The sequence below is a fragment of the Pezoporus wallicus genome, unplaced genomic scaffold (genome assembly GCF_028554395.1).
Source record: "Pezoporus wallicus isolate ANWC-B61680 ecotype Strahan unplaced genomic scaffold, APGP_CSIRO_Pwel_v1 contig_3817, whole genome shotgun sequence".
NCBI classification, from domain to species: domain Eukaryota; kingdom Metazoa; phylum Chordata; class Aves; order Psittaciformes; family Psittacidae; genus Pezoporus; species Pezoporus wallicus.
The window spans coordinates 7,686,421-7,706,096 of record NW_026635157.1 but is presented as its reverse complement, the minus strand read 5'-3'; the positions used below and the strand labels follow the sequence as shown (position 1 = coordinate 7,706,096).

Genomic DNA, 19,676 nt, shown 5'->3' with positions numbered 1-19,676 from the left:
CATTTTCAGGCTTTTCCTGAACACTAGGGTAATGTTTAGAGTGTGGTTTTGTATTTACCTAATCTCCTGCATTTGTTATGGTCTCCTTTTCAAGGAGGTGTTTCAGTTTCCTTACCTGGGAAATTCCAAAAGTACTTTAAATATACCTATTGAATACATTGGTCAATAACTTCAGATGTCGATAATCAGTCAATTTCTATCAATATGATATACCTTCAACTAAAGATATCCTTACTTCTGTTCATCAGCAAAAATTAGGAAATTCGTTAAGAAAGTAAAAATCTGTGAAATGTTTTGTCTAAATATATGCCTGTAACACCACACACACCCCAATGTCTAGGCAATACCTCTTGATCAGGTAACTGACTAAAGAGGCCATGATCACACATTTCTGCTTTCTTAGGAAGGAGATTTCTCATTCCTCACCCCCAATCTAATTAGGTTTGGAAGGGGAAGAAGGTGTAGAAAAAGGTTGGTTTAGAGAGTAATTCAACTGAGTGACTAGCAGTGAAGAATGGGTGGGACTGCAAATGGCAAGGGGAGCAAAAGCATAATTCTTCTAAATTACCTTTCTGCACCCCTGTTCAGTAGCTCAGGCCAAGTAAGCTTCCATGTACTCTTCATACATCTATTTATTTTCTTTCCTGAGTTACATTAAATAAGAAAAGACTCCCTTCAAGCACTGTTTTTATGTTTTATGTTTTGGTTGGTTTGGGTGGTTTTTTCTAACTTTTCTGGAAGCACTGCTGTTGAATTTTGCAGTGCAAACTTTTAAAAATACCCTGTGTATGTATATTTGATCATATAATACTAGTTAGGCACAATTTTGCTAGTGTCCCCAGTATTGGGTTCACAATAAGGACAGATTTAACACTACAGTGGAACTGGAGACCGTAACTGGTGCAATTCGTGTTTCCTGTCTGCATCATTGTTATGAGATGCAGTTGTAATTGAGCTACAAACTGCTGATTTCTGAGTAATCAATTATTAAAATATAGCAAACTGAAGTGGCAGAAAAGCCATTCTCCTTTCTGTGGTTTCTGGAGGTAGACCTGGCTTAGGAAGGTGATGTGGTTCTCAGACAAGCCTGTCAGAAGTTTTCCAGTTAAAACCATGTCAGTTTGCCTTCTGCATCAAATTGAAACAGCAAATGTGACCTTACGGCATCTAGAGACAAGAATGGCACTTGTCGTGGTTTAAACCCAGTCAGGTAACTTGTTCACTCACTCCCCCCCTTCTTTCCCTCTCCCTACTCCCAGAGGGACGGAGAGGAGAATCAAAAGAATGCAACTCCCACGGGTTGAGATAAGAACAGTTTAGTAACTAAGGTATAACACAAATCACTACTGCTACCACCAATGATAATAATGATAAAGGAAATAACAAGGGAAGAGAATACAACATCTCACTACCAGTCGACCGATAACTCGCCCTCCCACCCTGACCAAGCTCTGACCCATACCTCCTCCAACCCTGCAGTCCCCAGCCCTTCCGGCTAACTCCCAGTTACATCCTGGGCATGACGTGCTGTGGTATGGAATACCTCTTTGGCTAGCTTGGGTCAGGTGTCCTGTCTCTGCCTCCTCCCGGCTTCCCCTCCTCCCTGGCAGAGCATGAGACTCACAAAGTCCTTGGCCATAGCAAAACATTACTATCAGCTCTGTTCCCAGGCTGAAAGTCAAAACACTGCACTGCACCAGCTACCAAGAAGGAGAAAAATGGCTGCTACTGCTGAACCCAGGACACACTCCACCACTACAGCCATACCCTCAAATCTTGTTTATATACAGGGGTAATTTATGTAAGATACTTTTGAGTAGCTTTATAGTGACACTTTTGAGTGTGTTATCACTAAGATGGTAGGAGCTGGCTAATAGAAAATTACCAAGATTCTTAGTCTTGCTTGTTTTGTAGCTACGTGTTAAGGGAATCTAACAGCTGTTCCTTTCTGCTTTTAGGAAACAGTCTTGTAACACTGCTTTGTCACCTCTTCAATGTGCATGGACTTATTCACCATTTCCAGTTAGACATGGTTACATTACACAGGTTTTTAGGTAAGTACTCACCTCAAAGCCATCTTTAAATGCAGTTTACAGCTTAAGTAGGGCATCAAAGAAAGCACTGGCTTGGTCTCCCTGTGTAAAATCGTTATGTTGCTGCAAATGTTTCGGTAAAACATTTGTGTGATATATATTAATACACAATTTACAGGCACTCAGGTATATGGTTCAGTATTTATTAACTCAATGGAGGGACTTCAAAAGGCTCTGCATTGGGCTGAAGCATCCCAGTACCACAGTTGCACTGGTGTTTTTAAGAAAAGTATGCCATGCAGAGATGTGGCCAGCCAAGCAGGCCCACACAGACAGACAGACATTGCAGAACCTACCCATGCACATTATAATTGTGGTGCAGTGTAATTATGTTAGTGACTAACAGACCACTGAGACCCAGGGCAGTTAAAAGCTTATGTGCAAAATTTAACAAATTATATCAAGCTGTCTGCACTGAATAGTGTTGATGAAAGCCCCTGCTGCTGTTACTGCCAACCGAAACATTAGCCCCATGCTGTCAGTGAACCAAAAGAAGAAATTGGCCAAAATCAATTACATTTTGCATCATGTTTTGAATGCAGCTGAACGCCGGTTTGCTAGGCTGTGAGGCGGAGTTTCCAAGGCAGGGTCTCTTCTTTAAGACTGCCTAATTGTCGCTTTTGGAAAGCATTCCTCCAGTGTGGAGACAGACAGAATCTCCCTGCTGTTTGTCACTCCTGTGGGCAGCCATGAAGTGGACACTCAGATAATTAGAGCTAGTGGTACTCAGGGTTTAAAGGATTACCCACCGTAACTTCAGATGCCTGTGGAGCTGGAAACAAACTGAAGGCTGGGACTTTCTTTGGCGTCCCCCATGCTGGTGATAAGTGCCATGGGAAATTTGCCCATTACCTTTCTCTTTGATTAATTTGATAGTGTCTAGGAGAGTGCTTTGGGCAAGACCACCTGCAGTTTACAGTGTTCATGTGCTCTTGCCCTAAGACCACCTAATGGTGCAGGTACTGTCTTGAGGAACATATGAGTCTGAAGCGCACACCTCGATGATTTTCTGTACAAGCGAAAGCTGAGAGTTAAAAGATTGGTGCTTCTGGTCCAGCTGGACCAGTTCCAGCACTGCAAACCAAAATATGAGTGAGTGGTGTTTTAAAATTAACACATAGACGTGACTAAAATTATCACAGGATTTTGCTCCAAATACTCCAAAGCTGTATCTTTTGATTCTCTGCCTGGAGGATGTAGGAATGCCTTTGACTGTAGTTAAGTCACTCAAATAACAAATGATGCCAGGATATCAGGGCCTCGCCTCCTGCTGCTGTAAAATAGGTGGTACTGCCTTAATGACATATTACTCCCTTATGACACCAGCCTAAATAATTACACTCCGTTGTGGATGAATTTGCCTCTCTTCCTTATTTATTTTACTCCTGAATGAGAGCCTTCACTAAGGTAAGAAAGAGTTGATTTATTAACTAGACCTGGTATATCCCCTTGGGCCTCACAAATCCTGTCATTCATTTTTTGTTTAAAGGTATCCCAATAAGAGCACCAGTCTAAGTAAGCTACAGCTATTTGAAGAAACTCCTTAGGTAGTTGACTGCAAAACCTCAATTGTACTTTAAATCCAGTTCCCACTTGTGGCCGTGGTATTCAGAGACAAAAGGATCTTTGTTTTCTGTTTTGGTTCTCAGTTATGGTTCAAGAAGATTACCATAGCCAAAACCCGTACCACAATGCTGTCCATGCTGCTGATGTCACCCAAGCTATGCACTGCTATCTGAGGGAGCCCAAGGTAATGACCTTTCACACTTATTTTGCTTTCAGATAATTCTCAATTTGTTTCCCCAAGATTGAAAAGAAAATATAAAAGCAGCTATTTTTAGGTAGCAGAAAATGTTTGCGGGCTTGAAGTCAACAACCAGTCAATAGCAGAGCCAGCTACAGACTGCAGACATTTCAAACAAGATACTAGTCACTTCACATCATGCAGGTGATGTATCAAACCGATGCTGAATGAGCTGCCATGACCATGTGTACCAGCCCCCCACCAGTGGCTGCAGTCCTTCCATCAGAGCCAGCAGAAGGCAACGCATGCCCGTGCCTCAGGACATAAGCCTCTCACATCAGTATTTCAAAATAACAAATCGGGCAGGGCAACACCAGAAAAGGGGACAGTCCTTTAGACTGGGTCTGTTGCAAGGGTATCCTCTGTATGAGTAAACAGCAGCTTCAGCAAGCCCTCACAACATGAGGATATGACGTTGCTTTATGTGTTACTGGAATGCACCATAATACTGTAATGCTGAGCCACAGTATAACAATATAGCTAATCTTTCCTGGCTTAATTTAAGTGAAAGGAAGTTCTGCTAGAATTAGCAAATTGTTAGGCCAGAATATAGTAATGGTAAATGAGGACAGGAGCAGGCTAGAGCTTTCTTGTATTTCCATCTCCTGCAAGATCTGCGAGTGCCTTCTGTCAAGAAGTGTGAAGGACAGCCAACATCCAGAGTACCACACTGCTTTTCATTTCTCACCTCAGAATGCTGTACTCTGTACAGACTCATCAGGCCGGTAATAACTACGTCACCATGAGAAACAGAAAATGCCAAGACTTCTTTTTTTTTTCTTCCTCGCCAATGATAACAAAATTTGCTTCTGAATGATAAGTGGTATAGAAGAAAAAAATCTGGGCAGGTTTTCAAATGTGGATGTCTGCAGCTAGAAAATTAAATTACGTTCCAGTAAAGTACTTATATTTGAACTGAAGTTGCTAACAGCCAAGTTTGAAATTTCAAAAGTTTACAAACTGCATTTTACAACACAGTGCTGCACTACAAAAATGAAGCCTGATGTACTGTTGGTATTACTAAACACGGTGTGAAACAGAGCTCTTATCATGTATGCTAACGTACACCAATCTGCTAGAATACTTACTTTTTTAAACTGAAGCTTTTAGACTGTGCTCAAGCACTTCTATAACAACAATCCCTATAATGCCATGAATGATGATAACAAAAACTATAATAAAATATGAGTAATATAGTCTGATATCTTTATAGATGTTTGTTCAACAGTCACCTTTAAAATGTTGTTTACAAAATTTATTAAATATTTGACATTTGTGTACAAAAGCCTTCAAAACTGAGCAATGCCACGATGTCAGCTGATTGGCTTATTTGCCAAAAGAAAAAAAAAAAAGGTATTTGCTGTTCATGTTCTTGTTGTGATTAATGTGTGTCATTCAGCTTGCCAACTTCCTCACCCCGTTGGACATCATGCTCGGACTGCTGGCTGCTGCAGCCCATGACGTGGATCATCCGGGGGTCAACCAACCCTTTCTGATTAAAACTAAACACCACCTTGCCAGCCTGTACCAGGTAAAACTGCTCATCGAGTTGATAATATGTAAAATGATGTCAAAGAGAGTCTAAGCAATTTGCAGTGAACTTTAATGCCAAAATCTGGTGGCAGAGGGATGTTGATCAAATCAACCTGCACTTCAGAACCTGGACAATTTCAGTTAAGTTCAGCACTGGGTGTCCTTCTTAACAGCAGAGCTGATACACATGATAAGGAAGGTGGAAATGTCAGATTTTGTTGAGCATGTTTAAACCAAGTTGGCTGCCTAGGTTATTTCTTCTGTGGATCACCTGGGGTAAGGGACGGTGGGTAAGAGATTTAAAATCATAGCAAGACAATTTGTATTTCTTCTTCCTTCAGTGAGCAAGTAAGCAGCAGGCATGTTCTAAATTGGCATTGCATCAAAACAAGCTTACTTCATGTGGTTCTAGTAAAATTAAACACTTAATGAATACTGCAATTTAAAAAAAAAAAAAAAGAAAAAAGAAGATAGAGGAAACCAAAGGAAAAATTGTAGCTATTGACCCTAATATGCCTGGAGATACAAAGAACTTAAAAACAGACACCAAGTCACACCACAGGCTGTCTAGACCATTATCCTGTTTCTAACAGCAGTCAGTGAAAGATCTCAGAGAGAAACATAGGCCTGAGATAAGTGTAGATTGGTCCTTCACCTGGTATATGTCCTCCCAGCTCTGGCAAACATGGGTAGAAGACTTCCTGAAACAAAAACAGATACCCTCCCATCCTGCCCTGACTTTTGTGGTCCTTTTTGAGTATATTTGTAGTTCTGGCCTCTGGCAGTCACTGTAGCTCTGGATTTTATCCACAGCTGTTCTATGTGTATAATCTTTGCATGCATGTATACGTTACTATGTATGCACATCTCTGTTCTGTACATTATACTTACATATACGTGCTGGAGCAATGCCATAAATCACTGTAATTTGTAGCAATAAATGGAGGTGGTATTGATTTCTAGCCTTTGGAAGAGTCAGCTTCATCCTTTGTAACAGGGTGTCAGAAACAGAGTATCCCAAGTTTAGATGAATAACTGAGGATTCACTAATAGTTACATACCTTTTTACACATACTTAGGAAATTGAGAGTTTGCTGTGATGTGCTTACTGCTTGAAGAGATTCTCTCTTGTTTTTCCCTACTCAAGCAACGTTTGGGTTTTCCCATAAGAAATGCAGCTATCCTGCCCTGAGAAAAGGAAGCAGTCTGTACAGTGGGAACCCCGGCCAGGGCACAGTGGTGCTTAGACACTTAAAACTTTGTGACTCGTCACAAGCTGATGCAGTTTATGAATTCATACACACACGTGTCTGGTGTGTTTTGCTCTAGTCTCTTCTATCAGGCCAGCTGAGTAGGGAGGGAGAAAAGCCAGGGACTAAACCAGGGGACTTTGGCAAGGTTATGTTAAGGGTCCTTGGAAGAGGAGTGGGTAGAGCCATTCCACAAAGCCCCTGGTCCTCTGAAAATGTATACAACTCCTCTCAAATTCATAGTGGGAAACAGTAATATATGATTAGGATGAAAATTCAGACTATTGTGAAAGAAATGTAGCTAAAATATTAGTATCTTGGAAAGGTGGTTTCTGCTCAGCTAACTGGGCTTGAATATACTTTCAAATGTTGGTTAGAAAGGCACTGACAATACAGAAAATGCAATCTTTCAACAGCAAATGTGACTGATAAGTATCCTATTTAGGGACCTTCAGTGGTAAGTTTGACTTATTTTATCTGAAATTGATCCCAGATTGTTTCTGAAGATTTTAGTAGTATGCAGTAAATGGATGCCAGTAAAAATAACAATGCTGGAAAAAGTTTAGCTGAAAATGTTTCCAGTCAAAAATTTAGGTTCAGTGAATAGTCTTGAAAACAATAAGTTATATTCTTCTCAATATTAGTGCTTTAACATGTGCTTGAAACAGAAACAAAAAAGTTCTAGTATTTTTGGTTTTTAAGTAGCAGAGCCACAGAAGTGCTGGGACTAACCAGAAAAATGATCAAACAAAAGTAAGTTTAAACATAGCTGGCAGACTTTTTTCACTGAAACAGTAGTAACTGAGGCTAAGGGTTATTTGTTTATGGTGTCTCTTTGCATGTGATTGTTTGTACATTTAAATTAGAACTTTACATCTGGGAAGAAAAATTTTGCAAAACAAGGTGTCATGGTTTAAGCCCAGCTGGTAACTCAGCACCACGCAGCCTCTCACTCAACCCCTCCTTGTCCCCCCCCCCCCCCCAAGGCAGGATGGGGAGGAGAATCGAAGGAATGTAAACCCCACAGGCTGAGATAAGAACAGTCCAATAACTAAGGTATAATATAAAACTACTCCTCCTCCTCCTCCTCATAATAATAATAATAATAATAATGGAAGTAACAAAGGGAGAGAATATGAAACTAAAAAGGGAAGGGAAAAGCAAACAATAAACACAAGTGATGCACAATACAATTGCTCACCAGCCACTGACAGATACCCAGACCAACCTGAGCAGCAGTCTGGGACTTCAGGATGCCTCCCCCCAGTTTATATACTGAGCATGACATGCGGTGGTATGGAATACCCCTTTGGCTAGCTTGGGGCAGGTGTCCTGTCTCTGCTTCCTCCTGGCTTCTTGTGCCCCTCCTCCCTGGCAGAGCATGAGATTGAGAAGTCCTTGATCAGACTAAGCATTACTTAAATTTCTAATTAAAATATCATTTCCAGGGATTTAATATTGTGTAGCTAATCCAATTGCTCAGTGACTAAGAATAGATGACCAGATTGAAAGAAATTTAAATTCCCTTCCACTCTGAATTGAAATGGAAGTCTTCTCTGTACCTAGAAAATAGTCTTCTCTTAAAGTTATTAGTCTTTTCCAAATGTGTCAAGTGTGGTGGTTTGAGTGGCTCAGGGAAAAGCACAGATTGGAGATTATGTGATGGTCTAAGTAAAAAAAAAAAAAAAAAAAAAAAGAAAAAAAAAAAAAACCCAACATTTTTTCATCACAGTCCTGAAGCCTTCTGTTATAGCAGTCCAGTAGTTTTAAGCATTAGATGTGACAGAGGCTTCCTAGTATGCAGCCTTTAAAGCAAACCTGAGCTACTAAGTTTAAAAAAAAAGGAAAATTATGGGCAAGCAGAGCTAAGAACCCCAATCTGCAGGCTGGCACATAGACTTTTCCCTGCATGGGTTATCTCCCCACCAGCCTAGGCAATCAGGTAGCTCATGGCAATTAGTCTTAATAAGGCAGTAGAGTGTTCCTAGGTGGAATAGCTGACTCTACTAATTATTGTCAGCAGCTCCAAGGATTCTGGCTGCTTACATTTAAGAGGGAGTCATATGACTTCATGCTCAGTTGCTGCTTGTTAATTTGACCTTTTCTTTTCTCTCCTCCACTAGACAGTGCAGCAGCTTCAGTTTAAGTTCCCCCTATAGCAACAGGCAAAGAGCAAAAACTTACAGAATTTGAAATACTCTGAGATGGATACTTGAGTTTGCTTTTTCTTTTGAGTAATTATTAGTTGGATGCAAGAAAATTCTTGGATGTCTACACACTCAGCCCTATTCAGGCTGGCCTTCAGCGTGGCCAAAGAGCAACTGCATCCATGAAAGGCAATTCCCTAGTGGAGGTAGCTGCTGCTGAAGCATTCCCTCCCAGCAAGGAACACTGCCATGCTGGACAGGATGTGGGGGCACAGGGTGCTCTGAGGGGGATTTCCCCAGTTGGGATGTTTCAAGGGTGCAGTCAGACTAGGGAATTACCCTCTATGGATGCATACAGGCACTGTCTTAAACAAACGTAAGGCTTCCCAAAAAATAAAGCTGACAGGCAGAATATGTCTAATTTACATTAGGGTAGGAAGATGGTAGGTAGGTAGGGCTTGGGGTGACTGTTGGGAGCAGGATTCAGCTCCACTGGGGAGGTAAAAGAAGCAAAAAATCTGTTGTTATGTCCTATTGCATTCTCTTATTTTTCTTGGTCAGAGTTTAGGGGTGCAAAAGTCCATCCTGATGTACTTAGGCAAAAAGAGAAGAGGGATATTTAAGTTGGCTGATGAACAAAATTCCTGTCAAAAGCAGATATTGCACAGCTGATCCTGAGTTCTGAGTCTGTCAGCTCTTCCAAGGAAAAGGACTTAATCTTTGCATGTTTGGAAAGTTTTGAGGTTGGTTTTGTTTTTTACCCCAGTATCCATGGGGTAGGGAAACAAACAAAACCAAACAAACGAAACCCAAACCCACACACACAAAGGCAACATATCAGTGATTGTATGAAATCAAAAGCAACAGAATGTACTGCAGAAAATATCATAATAAGAAATCAATCCAATTCGTGCTCTCACCTTGGTCTCTCCTTTGCACTAATTTTGAGCATGAAATTTCAAGAAAAATACTGACAAGATGATGAAAATCCAGATTGGATCTTGGTTGCTGGCAGTGTTTAGTGTTCCAACAGTCACCAGATCTGACCGAATTACCAAGGAGGATGGGAAAGCCTTAAGGAGAAAATACTGTTCAGCCCTTCTCGAAGAAGTGGAAGCTGTGTGTCACATCCAACAGGAAAGGCAGTACTACCACAGCTACCTCGCAGTGCTGTGGGACCCTGCAGAAGGGAGCCAGACATTAACAGTGGCCAGAGAGGGGGATTCTGACTCTAGTTTCCCAGCTGGCAGTGACAGGGTGGAGTCCTTCCTCTGCTACCTGCCCAAAAAGTTTTATTGGTTTGGGTTTTTTTTAATCCAGTGCTTATCTACCACAAAAGTCATGAACTGCCCAAAACAGGGATGAAATGCCACAACTCCCCTGAGAGTATCCCTGGTGTCAGGTGACAGTTGTCTCCCTCACACTGGGCACATTGTGGATATATGAGGACTCTGCCATTCACTGGAGGGGTGTTCCACGGGACCACTTCTCTGCAGCAAGCAGATGCTTTTGTGAATTACAATTGTGTTAGGGGTTTTGGAACAAGTGATGTTTTTGAGGCGTTCAGTGGTAAAAAGTATTCTGTGAATTAAATGCGTGATGATTGGCAAATGCATTGTGTGTTAGGATAGTAATATAAAGTCATCAGACACAAGATACCCAATTTGTTGTAATTTACAGACAACCTAGGAAGCTGGGTTTCTATTCCTTAGGAATTTTTTCTGACCTAACTTTGGTTCCACTTAGTTGGAAGCAAACAAACAAAAAGGACTCAAAATTTATTGCAGGCTGAGCTGCTGAAGCCTGCAGATGCTCAGATGCTCAGTGATACTGATCCTCTTCTTGCTTTCACAGAGCAGCTGCAGACAGCTTCCAGTTCCCTTATTCCAAGGGAAATTTGGCAGTTTATCTTTTTTTTTTTTTTTTTTGTCCACTCTGCATTCAAACTCTAGAAGCTGAGAAGTCAATCTGGGATCAGTAGGAGGTAAAAATACGATTTTGCACTTTAGTTTGTTAATAAATCTGTTAGAATGCAAGCTACCTCCCACTCAGATGAGATTAGCTCCTCTGTTCATAGCTGGACTCTAGGGCTGACCTTAGCTAGGAAACGTGGAAGCACAAGGTTCTTAACTGTGGAAATCCAGACCAGTTCCTCAAGTCCAAGCGTGTGCTAAAAAGCACACATTTTAGGCTCATGTTCAGCACTTCCAGCCTGCTCTAGGCATTGTGTGATACAGCAAATCTGTGTCTGTACCATGGATACATGCCTAATCCTTGAATTTATTCCCTTTACTCCTCCATAGAATGTTTCAGTGCTAGAAAATCATCACTGGCGGTCAACGATAGGCATGCTTCGAGAGTCACGGCTCCTCGCTCACCTGCCCAAGGAGGTGACGTAAGTGTCCACTGGAAGAATTGCATCACTGAAACTAGCCTGTGGCTTCCTTTACTCTTCTTGGAAGGACAATGGCAGAGGCCCAGGCTTCAGAGTAGGCTGAACTTACTGTCCTCAATTTGTGCCAGTAAGAAATCCTGAGACAAGGTTATACAGCAGCGCTATTTTCTAAGACCTCGCCACTTCTGCAGCACAGGAATTGCCACTGTCAGGGTGAGGAACACTGGGAGTCACAGCAGGAACAGACCTTTTCAGGACCATTGTTGGTATTTTTCATTTTACATAGCACCAACCAATTATGGAAAGATTTAGGTATTAAAAAACATTAAATAGAAAAATAAAGCAGTTGGTCAAGTAGCATCAGGACTGCTCAGGAGGCGTGGTTCAGTCTTCACCATCTTTTCAAGTGAAGCAAAAAAAAAAAAAGCAGCAGCGTGCACCTTGGCCAGGTTGATGCTAACTTCTTACCTGCTGGTTTTGTGCAGTGTTAGGAGTAGAGACTGAGCCAGTGAACAGCCTGCAATACAAAATTTTAATCACAGGTGACCTTACTGAGAATATAAACAAGCAATAAGCTCCATATCCCTCCAGAAATCCTGTGCACAAGACCAATAACATCAGTTGTACTTTAAAGGACTCCAGTCTAGTCCTTCACAACTTCAAAGCTGCAGTATTCACCACCTAGCTCTGAGCATCTAAGATGTGACCATTTTTCTAGAGGCTTTATGCTGTTGTTTTGGGTTTGTTGGTTTTGGTTTCTTTTTGTGGTTTGGGTTTGTTTGGGTTTTTTCACTTTCCTAGTACTTTTCAGAAGCTTTCAGAACCAGTTATGCCAACAGGCATTTTTCTCCTATGTTATCTATTCCTTCTGAACCCATTTAGGCAGTTAGATCAGTCGTGCCCCACAAACCCCAGCAGAGACTGACCAAAGAGGTCAGATTGGATCCATAAAGAAAGAGAATCTTTATGGTAGCTCTGATTTGTAGCAGATTGTTTTGAGCTAGTGGTTTGGTGATTGAAGGGGATTATTTTGCTTAACTGTAGACAGGACATCGAGCAGCAGTTGGGCTCCCTGATCTTGGCAACAGACATCAACAGGCAGAATGAGTTTCTGATCCGTCTGAAATCTCACCTCGACAATCAGGATTTGAGGCTGGAGGATGCTCAAGACAGACATTTTATGCTTCAGGTAATGTCAAAAAAATATTTTTCCGTTCTCATTTTTTATTAATTTCTCAAGTCACAGTAGCTCCTAGTATGTGTTAGAATAGTGATACGATAGTGTGTCTGGACATCATCATCTCCTCACCTATCACCATAAACACTTTCCTTCTGCCACCCGGCATGTCAGGCAAGCATAAGGAACCTCCAGTACTTCCTTATGTAATTTCCTTCAGTTAAAAAGCTGTGCATGCACAGATAGAGGAGAGTGTCAATTGCTGGGAAACGAAGATAAGCTATTACTTATTTTATTTCCAGACCACTGTTTCTCTTGCCAGATACTGCTTCAATCACATTCTCTCTTCTGCAGACACTACCTCACTGGTGTTATTTGCTGGCACTGTGCAGGAGAGCCCCCTTGTCTGTGTTCTTTCCAAGCCAGCTTGACACCACATGCCCAACCCTGTTCCTGGGATGGATGCTTGGAAACTGCCTCTGCAGAGACAGCTGTTGCCATGGCAGCAGGTGCTTCTCCAGTGGATCTACCCAGCTAATGAAGAAACCATGCTTTATTCAGAAATCAGATAGATTCAGGCTGGTTCTTCTGTGGTCATTAACGGGCTCTTCAGAATAAAATTCTACCTAATGAAGCATTATTTTGACTAAAATAGCTTCATATACCTGCTTCTCTGGAGAAACAACATTAATTTCACTCTTAAATACATAAAGGAGTTTAAGTAATCATTATCATTTAGAAAACAAACATCTACATGTTATAAATTTGTCAAGGTTACAGGAAAGGTGCCAATTGCAAGGAAGGAAGTACTGATTTGTTAATCCTTCCACCTCCAGCAGCATGGGAAATGTAGTAATCTACTCACCTGTCCTCCATCCAACACAGTGTTGTGTCAGATTTCTGAATGGACTATGCAGGGCAGGATAATGGGCATATCATATTTCTGGACAGATCAGGCAAGAAAGCTGTGCAAATGCCAAATGCAGAGGGATTACAGATCTCAACTATGGCAGAAAGTTTCTTATGTGTTTTCTTGAAGATAGGAACTAGGGCACAGACATGGTGAGGTTCACTTATTTAGTGAATTAGTTGTGGAAGAAGGAATAGAAAAAATTTCAGAAAATGTTGATTGATCAAGATAAATTAAAGAATGTTTGAAAGGTTCTTGTGACAGTAAAGGTCCTAGTGACAGTACCATTCAGGCTAATCAATTTAATCCAGAGAAAAAAGTGACTTGGAGACTTCCCTCCTCCAGTTTTCAGGTCTGAAGTTATACAGGAGATATTTCTTACGCTTTCCTCTCAGGTGTCAGAATGATTTCTGACCTCTGTCAGGGTAACTGACTGTGTTCAGTGAAGAAATGAGGCACATGACATCTTGTTCTTAGGCAGTAAGATGGACTATTACATGGTTTACTTTTCTGAAGCAGTTACTTGATTTTAAAAACCTCTTGCCCTCCTGTACTCATTCTCCTGCAAAGCACTTAAAAGTACTAGTTAACTCAGTGAAACCAAGCCAGGGGCAGTACAGAGAGCCCTGTGCTTTGTTTTGTAAACAGAAATATGCAGACATTAAGATGAAGTGTAATTGAAGTGAGATACAAGGTCACTCACTGAGACCACAGAGAAATGATGCCCAAATACACCAGCTTGGCTCTTCCCTTCCTTGTCATCAGCCATAGGTACTGAGCCAGGCAGTCAGCAGGAGCCAGCCTGAGGTTTTTGTTGGCTTACTCCTTGCAAGAAATAACCAAAACACTTTGCATCTTTGGAATTTGGCCCTCCTCTTGTTCTCACTACAGTAAAGCAGAGGGCTGAATGAAAGTTTTGTTTGCTGCTTAAATAAATGCTTTTTCCTCACAAGGCTTATTTGGATGAGGCTGCATCTCTAAAAGGTGATCTTAACCCTATCTTAACCCTTCCCAACATCACTGCTGAAGCTTGGGAGTTTAATGACTGCTGACTGACTGCTGAAGCACTGCTGGACAGTAACATATTTCCTCACCCCTAATCTATCTTCTTTGCTTTCAGATTGCGCTCAAGTGCGCTGACATTTGCAACCCTTGCCGGCTCTGGGATCTGAGCAAACAGTGGAGCGAACGGGTCTGCGAAGAGTTTTACCGGCAAGGTCAGCCCCTTCACACGTGGCAGTCCCCTTTCTCCTCGGCCTGCCAGGCTTTTTGTCTGGCAAGGCAGAGGTAGCATTCAGCTTACCCAGTTTGCCTTCAGATGTCCCTCAAGAACAAGCTGTTGAAGAGAAACTCTGCCTTATTTTAGAAGTGAGAAGAGGTAGAAAAGCATCAAGTATTTCTTTGCCCTCACTGCTCCTGTAGCAGTGTCAAGAGGGAGGAAAGGCTCTGCTGTGCCTCAGTGCTTGAATTCAGCTAGAGAGCCCACAGCTGGATTCTTCTCTGACCATTAGTGTTTCTGAGCTGAAACAGCACCAGGACTACACTGTACGAAAATCCTACTGCTGTCCATTATGTTTTATCTTGCTTTTCATGCTTCTGCCACAGCTCTGATGGGAGCCTTACCCTCGCTGTTTCCCAAATATGACACATTCTTCTGCCTACAAATGCAGAGAAAGGGTTCAAATGTGTTTCCCAGTGCTGTTGAAAGGGCCAAAGCAGACAAGCCAAAGCTCGGCTAGGACCTATTGCAAATATTTTCAAACCCCCGCAGAGAGTGCAGTCAGGCAGGGATTTTTTTGAAACACAGTAATTACACCATTTGGCACTATGTGCATAGGCAAGGTCATGCTGTGCTACAGCACAGGGTGCAGCAGAGTTTAATCACTGCTAAATTCTTTGTTTGGAGCATCCTGAGAGCCAAAGGCAAGTGGCACTAACACTGGAAGAGCACACAGTTCATTTAAAATTCTGCAGTACGCAATTAAGCCACATAAGAGCTGGTACCTGGTACAGTTAGTCCATAACAAGGACAAATAGATCAGTAAGTTAATGTTCAGCCAGTGTCAATTTAGGCTGGTGAAATGTCTTTGCCTTTGATGCTTTTGAGGCGACATAAGCAATTTGCCAGATGCAAGGTTATTTAGTCAGATGTATAATCAATATCCAGCTCATGAGGACAAGGCCCCAGTTGTGCGATAACTCACCTTGAGTGCATTGAGGGACCATGCTGAGAAAGGCAGCACTCCCAACTCTTACAAAGAGGTTTTTCCCCAGGACTCAAGATTTATTGGTATAGTATCTAAAATATAATATACCTCCTAAAGGGGACACTGGAGCATATGAGGCCAATTAGAGGCATTACAGGGAGAAAAAGCATTCATGTGGGAGAATATGCATAAACTGTGGTCTGACTATCACTGGTGGCTGGATAATCCTGGTAAGTGATACAAAATCAGTATTAACTAGCATTAACATACCACTTTAAAATGTTATTGTAGACCTCTCTACCCCCTTACAAACAATGCTGGGCTTTTTGTCATCAAGTTAAAGATTTTAAAACCATAGCACTTATGTTTTAATTATAGATGGGGCAGGTAATACCACAATTAGTGCCTTATTAAATCTTCCTTCTGGAAGGCATACAAAGTTTTAACATCTTTTGTATGAAACATTTCTAATGCCATTTTAATAGAGACTCAGATCCTGATCTTCCAGTCATCTAGTGCATCTACACTACCTCTATTAGCAAATAAAATACACAACTGAGGTACATTCCAAGGAGCACCTGATGCCTACAGCAGCTCCTAACACAAACTTTTCCTAGAAAAAATACTTTAGCTTTCTCAGATGTTTTAACAGCCAATTAGGAACATGAGGTAAGTAATGCAATTCGGTCTGTTTATATAAAATTGGAACTGGCGAGAAACAATTCAAGATTGATTCAAGAAAGTGGCTAATATCTAAGCAACATTAATGAACAGTTTTTCTGGTGAGGATTTAAAATTGCTTGGAAGGCTTTCTCCAGCATGAAAGCTCTCACAACTAATTCATGCAGTTACTTTTATAGCAACTCGAAGCATAAGAAAATTGACCATCATTTAAGTTCTTACCATGCAAAGGAAAAACCTTACTCCTGTCAATTAAATGACCTGTCGAAGACAAGAACATATTGATACACTTTGAGCCAGACAGGTCAACCATTTTCAATTCAGAATACCTAGAGGGGACATCCATGGGTTATGTGTCCACTGGAGTGGAGACACTCTTTTTTTCAATCAAATATTTTTAGAGGAGAAAAGGAAGACATTTGAACTGCACATTTGGAAACATGACAAACTGTTATTTTGTCTGTTTTGCTGAATTGTTGCTTTTGATTGTTTGGGAAGCCAGAAGTGTTTCCCTGATATTTTCTAAATATCTAATTGAAAATATTCCCCTCACATTTAAGAAGAAATTGCATGCTGCAGAGAGAGGAAGGGCAAGGCTTAAAAGTGCACATGGTATTCTCGTATTCTATACAGGGCTATAGAACCTGAGTAAGCACACTAGCATTTAAGTCAAAACTATGCAATGGCATAGGCATAGCCCTGATACCCACGTACACCACAATAATAAATCAAACTTCTAATTTCATCCTTCTTCCACATATATAACTTTAATTCCATAGTTGTTGACACATAAACACAAGTTGCCTAACCCCATGTTCTGGCCCTTATTTGGTAGTGCACACACAGCTGTGGACTGCCAGCAGTGGATTTAATGTTCATTCAAAAGTCATCTTTCCTTAGAAGAATTTTTCTTTGTATGGATACTCAGTTTCTCTGAGACCTAAAAAGAAAAATAAAAAAAAAAAAGTATTTAGACATTTAATGTGGTTGTCATTGGTGTAAGATTCCAGCTGATCCAATCCACACAGTTGCAGTCACTGTAAATATCTGGTATAGGTATGGAGAAGAGATGAAAGTGGCATAAATCTACCTTCCCTTCTTTCTCCCTGCAGGTGACCTGGAACAAAAATTTGAACTGGAAATAAGCCCCCTTTGTAATCAACAGAAGGATACAATACCAAGCATACAGATCGGTAAGTATTAGTTCCATTCTCTTCTCCCCATGTCTGCCTCATCTCAGTATGGCACAAGCTCAAAGAGAAACTTCCCCCCATCTGGTTGTTTTAACAATAAGAACTGCAGGTATCATAAGAGTCACAATTCACATTCTAAACAAAATATTAAAAAATAAACCTTACCCAAGCCAAATATGCAATTGAAAGACAAAGGAGTCATTGTATAGGCAAAAAGGGGACCATTCTAATATCTGTGGAGAAAAATTGCAGCCGGTGTGTGATTAAGTACTGGTTGCTTTCTAGTCTGAAATCTCCTCAGAGAAGGATGCTGTCTCTCACAGACTGTATTGTTACACATACACATACAGACACATTTTGTCATATGAGCTGGTCAAAAGCTGTGCCTTTCATAAGGAACTGATGACTGCTTGCGGCTTTATTGTTACTTCTAGTCAGAGCTTTTGCCACTTACATTGCTGTATCCTCTTGAGACATTCTGTGGTGCAATGCACTCATGTGATGAATTTGTTCCTCACCTGCTGTCTTTTGTGTGTTTCCCCAGGGTTCATGACGTACATTGTAGAGCCACTCTTTGAAAGGTGGGCCCAGTTTACAGGTGATACTCCCCTATCTGAAAACATGCTAAACCATCTCAGGAGGAACAAGGCCAAGTGGAGGAGTTTGCTCCACAAGCAACACAGCAGTAGTAGGAGCAATGACCACTCAGGTCAAGTGACTGGCAGCCAAGAACAGACTTTGAATGAAGAAGAGACTCCTTAGTGGCAACTTTGCACTTTTGTTCATAGCACTGCTATCTCCGTCTTGATCACAGCACTCACCCTGGGGAGCTAGAAGCCGGTTGTCAAGACCATGGAAAGGGAAGAAATGGCAAAGCAGAAGCTGTAAGGGTCACTGCAAACAAGCCCACAGTTCTGCTGGATTCACTTCTGGATCTCCTTCATGTTCCTCTCCCCTCTCTTCATTCTGTGCATGCCTGGTGCCGTTCATCACTTCTGATCACGAACTGCCTGAATGCAGAGTCCCAGTCAGCAGTACTGAAGCCGGGCTGGTTATGGCTGCCGTGAAGCAGGGAAGATTCCTGAGAGAACAGGGGAACTAGAGGCACTCTTGGTTATAAAGTCATTTACCATGAGTCATACTGTGACATATGTATATAGGCCCAGTGCACTGTACGCTTTCCAAGCTGGCAGCTGGGCTGCACATTAAACCACCAGCATCTTCAGCATCCAGAGGACACTGGCTGAGTGAGACAGCGTTCACAGAGGGCAGAGAGAGTCTGGTTATTTTAGTAATTAAAACAAAAACCTTTTTAACTTTTGTATTCTGTGCACTAAACAAGATCTATAAACCTTGGACTGAAGTTACTCTGTGTATACACAACTCCAGTGTAACAAGGCTCATTTTGGTAATCATTTTTATGCCACTTTGGATAAAAGACAGGCATCTTCTCATTGCAAGGAACAGTATTCCCTCGCAACCAAAAGGGAAGGTGTTGTACAGTCTAAACCTTTGAAACACAAACAGAAGTATCTTTTGAGTACTGTTTCAAGTAACGTGTTTATATTCATGTGTACATTTTCTGTAAATACAAAGCGCTACTGATTCCCATGCCAAAATACTGGAGTACTGTGGGATTGCTACCTGTAAAAACATTGGCACTGTGAACAGAATACTGTTAGTTTTAATACAAGAGAAAGCATTTGTAAATATGGTATAGAGTTTATTAATATACACCAATTGTTTGTGGATAAAAGCCTTAACTTTTAGCATACTTCATCTTCTGATAGCTGCCAAAATCATATGATCACAAAATATGATTCTGAACTGCCTTTCCACTACCCAAGGTGTATCAAAGGTCATTAAGGAATGAAGTCTGGCAGGATAACTTCTTGAAAACTTCAAACACATTCCATATGGGTCAGTGTTTTAATCCATGGCACCTTGCACATTTGGCCTAGGCAAAAGCTTCACAGAGCCTGTAGTTTTAAGTTAAAAAAAAAAAACAAAACAAAACAAAACAAAACAACAACACCACCATATAATTTAACAGTTTGACCGGATGATCATTTATTCGAGAGCTTGATTTTTCATTAAATAGCTTAGTGGTCTACAAAGCATAGCAGTCTAATAATCCTGGAGTCCAACTGTTTTCTTGAGAGATGTTTCCCCACATTCCCTCCTAAGATAGCCAGCATCAAAATGCATTTGTATTTTTCTTTTCATTAAAAAATATACAACTGATTTTTAGATTAGTCTCAATGAAGGAAAAAAATGGGCTGTCGT

At 41.2% G+C, this 19,676-nt stretch overlaps 1 protein-coding gene across 5 annotated transcripts in view; it reads left to right on the top strand.

The window, feature by feature from the left end:
- PDE7B (phosphodiesterase 7B) overlaps positions 1 to 19,100 on the top strand; it is a 174,516-nt gene extending 155,416 nt beyond the window's left edge. For all 5 annotated transcript variants that reach the window (XM_057407869.1, XM_057407887.1, XM_057407860.1 and 2 more), the window contains 8 exons: positions 1,959 to 2,054; positions 3,743 to 3,843; positions 5,297 to 5,428; positions 11,131 to 11,222; positions 12,267 to 12,411; positions 14,430 to 14,526; positions 17,310 to 17,390; positions 17,935 to 19,100. In XM_057407869.1, the coding sequence (XP_057263852.1) occupies positions 1,959 to 2,054; positions 3,743 to 3,843; positions 5,297 to 5,428; positions 11,131 to 11,222; positions 12,267 to 12,411; positions 14,430 to 14,526; positions 17,310 to 17,390; positions 17,935 to 18,152 (962 nt within the window). In that variant the 3' untranslated portion in view covers positions 18,153 to 19,100. The remainder of the gene's footprint in view (positions 1 to 1,958; positions 2,055 to 3,742; positions 3,844 to 5,296; positions 5,429 to 11,130; positions 11,223 to 12,266; positions 12,412 to 14,429; positions 14,527 to 17,309; positions 17,391 to 17,934) is intronic.
- Positions 19,101 to 19,676: the final 576 nt, after the last annotated feature.